Source organism: Phacochoerus africanus, chromosome 8 (genome assembly GCF_016906955.1).
Source record: "Phacochoerus africanus isolate WHEZ1 chromosome 8, ROS_Pafr_v1, whole genome shotgun sequence".
In the NCBI taxonomy this organism is placed as follows: domain Eukaryota; kingdom Metazoa; phylum Chordata; class Mammalia; order Artiodactyla; family Suidae; genus Phacochoerus; species Phacochoerus africanus.
Window position 1 is genome coordinate 62,787,378 of NC_062551.1, and position 7,201 is coordinate 62,794,578.

At 62.3% G+C, this 7,201-nt stretch overlaps 1 protein-coding gene across 1 annotated transcript; it reads right to left on the reverse strand.

Annotated features, from left to right (window-relative positions):
* Window positions 1–288: 288 nt before the first annotated feature.
* Window positions 289–6,831, reverse strand: SLC27A5 (solute carrier family 27 member 5). The gene is made up of 10 exons (XM_047790931.1): window positions 5,915–6,831; window positions 5,365–5,574; window positions 4,892–5,050; window positions 3,194–3,318; window positions 2,208–2,402; window positions 2,037–2,127; window positions 1,315–1,513; window positions 1,012–1,109; window positions 724–854; window positions 289–633 (listed from the first exon to the last, which is right to left on the reverse strand). Exons 1-10 carry the CDS (start codon window positions 6,600–6,602, stop codon window positions 457–459), a joined length of 2,073 nt encoding a protein of 690 aa, XP_047646887.1. The 5' UTR covers window positions 6,603–6,831; the 3' UTR covers window positions 289–456.
* Between the last annotated feature and the right edge of the window lie 370 nt (window positions 6,832–7,201).

Below are 7,201 nucleotides of genomic sequence, written 5' to 3' on the forward strand. Positions count from 1 at the left end.
TGCCTCCGTCCAGCGCCCCCTGGCCCTTGGCCGACTGCCCACCATGGCGCTTCTCCCCACATCCTGCAGAGCACACTCGCATCCGTGCGCTGGGCCTGGCCCCCACTCCACGAGAGGCCACAGATGACCCCCATATAGAATCAGTGGTCATCTGTCCTGCAGTGGCTGCAGGGTTGCCAGCTTCGCCCCCACCCCAGCCTTGGCCAGTCAGCACCACTCCTCAAAGTAAGGTGTCTGCAGCAGACTGGCCCTGCCCTCCTTGCTTGTGTCCCCATCCATGCGAACATCTGTGTGCACATCCGAGTTTATTCTCCATCTGCCGAGGGCTCAGGGTTGGCTCACACTGAGCAGCTGGGGATAAGGCCAGGCCGGGGCTCCTGGGGACCATACACGTGGGGGATGGTCCTGCCGCCTTGGGCCCAGCGCCTCTGGATGTCCTGTGGGCTGACTAGACTCTCAGAGTCGCCAGGTGCCCTCACACACCGCCTGGTATATGTCTGGTGTCAGGGGCTGGAAGGCGCGGGCCTGGTGGTCCAGCACGAACAGGGGGTCGGCAACAATGCCCACGTTGAAGCCTTCGCGCACCAGCCGGGACTTCACCAGTTTGAACGTGCTTGTGGTCTCCAAGGCGTCCTGCAGGGACAGTGACCATAGCCCCGACTGCGACTGCCCCCCCGAGGTCGCCCACCCACCCACCCACTACTGCAGCAATCCTGGGCTCACCTGGATACGAATGAAATGGGGGGCAGCATAGGCAGGGAGCCAGTTGCGCACGTGCTCGTATAGCCTTCTCCCGTCGAAGGTCTGGCCGGGGGCCAGCTGCACGGCAGCCATGCCCACCTTGCCCTCACACCCTGCAGGGCAGAGCCATCACTGGGCGACCCCCCCCCCACAACGGTGTCCGCGGCTGGCCCTCTCGCGTGGGTCCCAGCAGCTCCCTCACGGGTAAGGAAGCTCCGCCACCTCCCACAGCGCTGCTGCTGGCGGTTTAGAATGAACCGAACCCCGCACCTGGCACAGCCACACCGTAGACGTTCACCTCCTGCAGGAAGTCCAAGAGTGACAGCACGCTCTCCACCTCTCGCGTGGACACGTTCTCTCCCTTCCACCTGCGGGGTGGGAGGCAGTGCTGGGACCCCCGCGGGGGCAAGGACCCCCGCCCACCCCGCCCCAGCCCTTGACCAAGCCCCGCCTCCTGCCACAAGCCCCGCCCACCGCAGCCAAGCCACGCCCTGGAGGGCAGAGGCCCCGCCTCCCGCCCAGCAAGCCCCGCCCGGATGTCCCCAAATCCTGCCCCGAGACACCCCGCGGGACCGGAAGGTGTCGCCCAGGCGGTCGCGGAAGTAGAGAAAGCCTTCGCGGTCCATGGCCAGCACGTCCCCGGTGTTGTAGTAAACGTCGTTTGGGCGCCGCACGTTGTACACCAACTTCTTTTCCGTCTGCTCGCGGGGCCCGCGGTAGCCCACGAAAGGCTGGCGGGCCAGCACCTGGGTTAGCAGGAGCCCTGGCTCCCCTGGGGGTAGAAGCGGGCCTTAGCCGTGGACAGAACCTCCGGGACTCTCGAGAGAAGAGCCAGACACGGATCCAGAGACAGACAAAAAAGGAGAGGCCGGAGAGAGCAGGTGGCACCAGGGAGCCCACCAGAGATAGGAAGAGGCTGACAAGGATGGCGGAGGTAGAGACAGAAGGTGGTGGGGAGAGAGAGATTCAGCCCGAACCTTGCAACGCCCCAGGAGAGAAGACCCAAGAAGTTCAGGACAAGAGAATGAGGCTCGGGAGGATGGGACTTCCACCGAAAGCACGAGCGAGCAACTCAGACGGACACCCAGAGGCCCAGCCAAAGAGCTGGATGGAGCTGAGGGGCAGAGGGTCCCAGACTGTGGTCAGACAGGCCTGGGAATCGGGGCCTGGGGAAGGGCTGCAGACACCAGCCCTGGGCACCAACCTCGAGGCTTTGGGTGGCTTGTTCCAGCCATGGAAGAGGCAGAGGGTCTCCAGCCTTCCCACACCCGGGAAGGGTTCCCCCACCTCCGTACCTGGCCCCACAGGGATGCAGAAGCCCTGCTTGTCCCTCACAGGCTCCTCCGTCTCCATGCTGAACTGCACGAGCTCGAAGGGGGACATCATCTGAGGAGAGGACGGGAGGTGTCGGCAGAGGTCCTGAGAGCTCAGCCTCAGTCAGGGCCACCGTGACCCGACGCACTCACTCGGAGGAAGCAGTTTGACTTGCCCTGGGCCCCACAGCGCCCTGGGTAGTTGACAAAGCCGACATTGCCTTCCGTGGCGCCGTAGGCTTCCCAGATCTGAATGGGGCCGAAGCGCTGCTGGAAGGTCTCCCACACTTCTGCCCGGAGCCCACTTCCAATCGCCAGGCGGACTGAATGTGACCGGTCCTCAGGCCGCTGCAGGGACATCCCGTAAAGGGGAGGGGGAGGTGCGGCGAGCATGCCCAGAAACCCTTCCCTGGGAGGGATCTTGCACCCTTTCCTGAGGAGCTGCCTGGGGGTCTCCCGAGTGCTTCCTTTAGAGTCCTTACCGGGAGTTTGTACCCGCAGAGGTACTTGTAAGGGTTGCCTGCAGAGGTTACCTGGGACCTGTCCCTGAAGCGACAAGGAGGGGTGGCTGGAGGCCTCATCTGGCGACTTACCTAGGGAAAGACCTGGGGTCTTACATAGGGGTAGTTACCTGAAACGTACCTGGAACGGGGTGGTTACCTGGAGGCCTCAGCAGGACGAGTTACCTGGGGGCCTTTACCTGAAGGTAACTTGGGGCAGTTATCCGGGGCCTTGCTTCAGGGTAGTGACCTGGAGACTCCTTGGGAGGATGTCTGGGGACCTTGGCTCAGAGGCACTTGCCTGAGGTCCGTACCTCACTAATCCTCAAGGCTGAGGCTGCCTCGCACCTCTGAGATGCCCCTGAGCCAACTCTGTGCCAGGCACTTTACATGTTGACGTCTCACGTACCCCCTTAAGGTGTTATCCCCATTTTCCAAGGGAGGACACTGAGGCTGAGGGACCGGAGGTCACGGGCCCAAGACAACACAGCTGATCAGCAGAGGAGCCAGGCCTGGCAATCTCGTGTGTGACTCATGACCACAGCTCTTGCCTGGGGGGTTTACCTGGGGGACCATGCTTGAGTCCTCTACCTGGGACAACTGCGGGTTCACCTTGGAGCCCCAATCTTAGCACCTCACCTGGGGAGTGTTGCACAGGTACCGCAGGACCTCGCCCACGTACTGGATCACAGTCACGCCGTGCTGCCGGCAGTCGTCCCAGAAGCGGGAGGCAGAGAACTTGGGGGCCAGGACACAGGTCACGCCTGGGAGAGCGGAGAGGAAGCGGTTCTGGGTGGTGCTGCCCAGCCACTGGGAGAAACCGCCTTCATCAGCGGACCATGGCCCGGAGGCCCAGCATGACATCAGCCTCATCTCAGGTAGCTGGCCGGGCCAGGGCTGCTCCCACGAGAGGAGCACAGCCAGGCCTGGCTTCGAATCTCGCCTGCAGCATGTGTGGAAAGCCGGATGCCCAGTACAAGACGGACCCTGCCAAGTAAGGCAGCGAGCGGGAACCACGCTATTGGGACTAAGGCCTTAGGTGCGTCTGGTGGGGAGATGTCTCCGCGGGGGGCGAGGCGGTGGAAGGACGGGTTGCGACGGACGGGTGGGTCGGTGGATGGACACAGGACGTTTGAAGGGAGGACCCATGGATCAGCCCCTTTCAGGGGCCACTGCCTTCACGCCAGGAAACGACGCCCTCCTTTTCTGATAACCTCCGCAGCCGCCTCTGGTCGGCGCTCTCCCACCTTCAGCCTCGATCCCCCACAAACCCTGCAAGCGAAACATCGAAGGCCAAGGGACCACTGCCCTGTGCTTGCGGAGGTGGCGGGCGTGTGTCGTCTTTTTTTTTTTTTTTTTTAAAGGCTGCAGGTGGAGTTCTCGTCGTGGTGCAGCAGAAACGAATCCGACTAGGAACCATGAGGTTTTGGGTTCGATCCTTGGCCTTGCTCAGTGGGTTAAGGATCCGGTGTTGTGTTGAGCTGAGGTGTAGGTCGCAGATGTGGCTCGGATCTGGTGTGGCTGTGGTGTAGGCAGGCAGCTGCAGCTCTGATTTGACCCCAGCCTACGCACTTCCATATGCCACAGGTGCGACTCTAAAAAGCAAAAATAAATGAATAAATAAAATGTGAGAGTAAAGAAGAGGGTGGGTAACGGGAAGGTGATAAACAGAACACAGACGATAAGCTACCGATGGTGGCTGAGACTGGGTGCTGAGTACCTGAGCATTCACACAGAAAATTTAGTTTTTGTTGTTTTTGTTCATTTCTTTTTTTGGTCACCCTGCGGCAGATGGAGTTTCCAGACCAGGGATCAGATTCAAGCTGCACTTGTGACCTGCACTAAAGCGACAGCAGCACTGGATCCTTTAACCCACTGTGCCAGGCCGGGGATCAAACCCACCTCCTGGTGCCGCAGCGATGCTGCTGATCCCATTGAGCCACAGCACAATCTCCCAGAAAAGTTTAGTTTTTATATTTCAGTATTTTCCATGTTAAAATTTTAGGGGAAAAACAGACAAGAGAGGTCCCAATCTGAATTCACGGTCAGGTGTCCAGGGAGACAAGCCAATGCATGGCTCTGGGTGGGTTTCCCCACTGGCTTCGCCTGGGATGAGAGCTGCTATATACACTCAGCTCTTGTCACCTGATGCCCATAGCACAGCCATTAGGGACTACGGGGTGTCCACGCCTCCGTCCAGGGAGCCCTGGCGCTCCCTGCTCTGCGTTCCTCGTCAAAGGTAAGAACCTGAGGTGCTGGGTAACCTGCAGGGCCTTGTCGCCCTGACCTCCAGGCTGGCAGTCCTGTGGATGGGGGGGTCCTTGGAGAAGGGCTTACCCAGTTCCAGGCAGCTAAGGACCCCAAGGACGAGTCCCATCGTGTGGTACAGAGGCAGGACCGAGTAGACCACGTCATCAGCCGTGACCCCGCACAGGGTCAGCATCCCACTTATCTGCAGCACCCGCTCGTACGTGAGGATGGCTGGCTTCGGGAGCCCTGGGGACAGAGCAGTGGGAAGAGTCGGGAGGTGCCGTGGTGGGGTCCGCACAGCCCGGGCTTTGAGGCTCTCGGAGGCGGCCAAGTTTGGGGCCTGTGGGAGGGGGTGCGGAGGACAAGCTGATTAGGATTCGGAGGCTGAACTCCAAAGCTCAGGGTTTCGGCGGCTGTTTACTGGGCTCGGCGCTCAGGCCGGTGTCACAATCAAAGGGCGAGGCGGGTCTCAGGGGTCAGGTGTGAGGCCCAGGTCAGGCTGGGGGTCGGGTCCGCAGCAGAGTTCAGAGGTTGGGGTTAGGACTGCTGGGCGCCCTCACCCGTGGTCCCTGAGGTGTAGATGAACAGGGCGGGGCTCCGCAGCTTGATCTCAGCACGCAGGTCAGCGGGCACGGGGTCTGAGGGCGCAGCATCCAGGGCAGCTCCCAGAGCCCCCACCCCCGGGGTGGGGGAGGAGTGGCCCAGGTAGAAGCAGCGGATGTTCTCTGCCTGCAGCTTGGGAAGGATCTCCTCCAGGTTCTCCTGGAGGCCTGCAGGGATGGGGCAGAGGTGGAGGTCACGGGAGGCCCACCTTGGAGGTGGGGGAGGGAGCCCCCCGCCAGCCACAGAGGAAGCCTCGGCAGAGAAGGGTGTCTGCCTCATCCGTAGAGAACCCTGCCATTAGCATTTGGGGCGAAAGATTGAAATAGCCATGGTGAAGAAAAAACAACACGCACCCCTGGAGCCCTCAGAATTGCTTTCCGGCAACTGAGTTCTGGCCCTAATTGCCCACAAGGGTGAGTAGGGTGCATGAGGCTCTTGCCCAGCCCCCACCAGGACCCTGCCCCTGTCCCCACCCGCTCCGTCCTCACTGGACTCTGAGGTCCTCACCTGGGTCCACCACCAGCACCCGAGCCCCAGAGCTCAGCACCGCGTGCACCAGGGGCGCCCCCCGGCCGTGCGGATTGATCCAGGCAACCGGACAGCCCAGCTTGGCCAGCCCCAGCCACAGGCCCAGGGCAGGAACAGTCTGCGAGGGCAGCATCAGCAGGGCAGTGGGCTCCCTCTCGTGCGGGCCCAGGGCGCCTCCCAGCTCGGCCTTCATGACCCAAGCTGCCCGGCAGGCCCTGGCGTCCAGCTCCCCGAAGGTGACCGCCTGGCTCCCCGGCCCGGTCCACACCAAGATCTGGCGCCCCGGCTGCACTCGCGCTCGCCGCTCAAAGGAATCGATGAAGGTGTCAGGCGGCCGGCGCCTCAAGCGTGCCTGGATGTTCAGGCCCAGGCGCAGGGTCCCGAAGAGGTAGCCCAGGTCAGCGGGCAGCCAGCGCAGCCCTGGGGGTGGCCGCGCAGGCAGCAGAGCCAGCGTGAGGGCCACAGCTGCCAAACTCAGCCAGTGGGGCATCCAGGGGCCCAGCCAAGGCCACGCCAGCACAGCCAGGCCCAGCAGCACACAGCAGGCGGAGTCTCCCAGGAGCCAGCGCAGTGTCAGGGCCACTGCCGCAGGCCACGCGGGCCACCCCAGGCATCGCAGCAGCAACAGCAGTAGCACCAAAAAGGCCAGTCGCCCCTGGATGCCCATGGCACCTGCTCCTGCCTCAGCTAAGTGTCCAGGAGCGCGCTCCTCTGCCCCGGCCGAAAGCCCGTCAGCCCCACCCCCTGGCGGCCACCCAGGCACTGTTGACCAGGGTGCTGGCTTCAGGACTCTGCCCCCAGGCCTTCTTAACCCCACCTGTTTGCTTCCTTCTGCCAGGTCTTCTGCTTGGCTCCAGACCCCCTGCCTGGGGTAAGAGGCAGGAAAATCCCTGCTCTCAGGGAACTAAACCTCCAGTCCGGCCAAATGCAGAATCGGCAGGACAGCAAGGCAACTCTGGCTGCGCACACTGCCTATCCACCCGCAAACCTCACCGAGAGTGTCTCCTGTGGCACCAACTTAATCTGAATCCATGGGGAGAAGGGACCGGGCCTGGATGAGCCCCCAGCCTCTTGCCAGGTACCCAGCAGGTGCTCAGTAAGCACTTGAACAAGCCCAGCTCTGATCTCCAAACCATGTGCTCCACTCTCTGCCACATTCTTGGCATCAGCGGGGACCATGCTCAGGGCTCAGGAGGCTGAACTCTGCCTGTAATGTGGGTCTGGTGGTCTGTGCACGGCTGGACCTGGAAAGCCGTAGCCCCTCAG

Bases quoted from the DNA above. Each gene is read 5' to 3' on its own strand.
- SLC27A5 (XM_047790931.1), bottom strand. From the start codon at position 6,602: ATGGGCATCCAGGGGCGACTGGCCTTTTTGGTGCTACTGCTGTTGCTG. The intron at 1,514-2,036 runs GTACGGAGGTGG...TTCTACCCCCAG, and splicing joins CTGCATCCCTGTGGGGCCAG to GGGAGCCAGGGCTCCTGCTA. The intron at 1,110-1,314 runs GTCCCGCGGGGT...CCCACCCCGCAG, and splicing joins CGCCTGGGCGACACCTTCCG to GTGGAAGGGAGAGAACGTGT.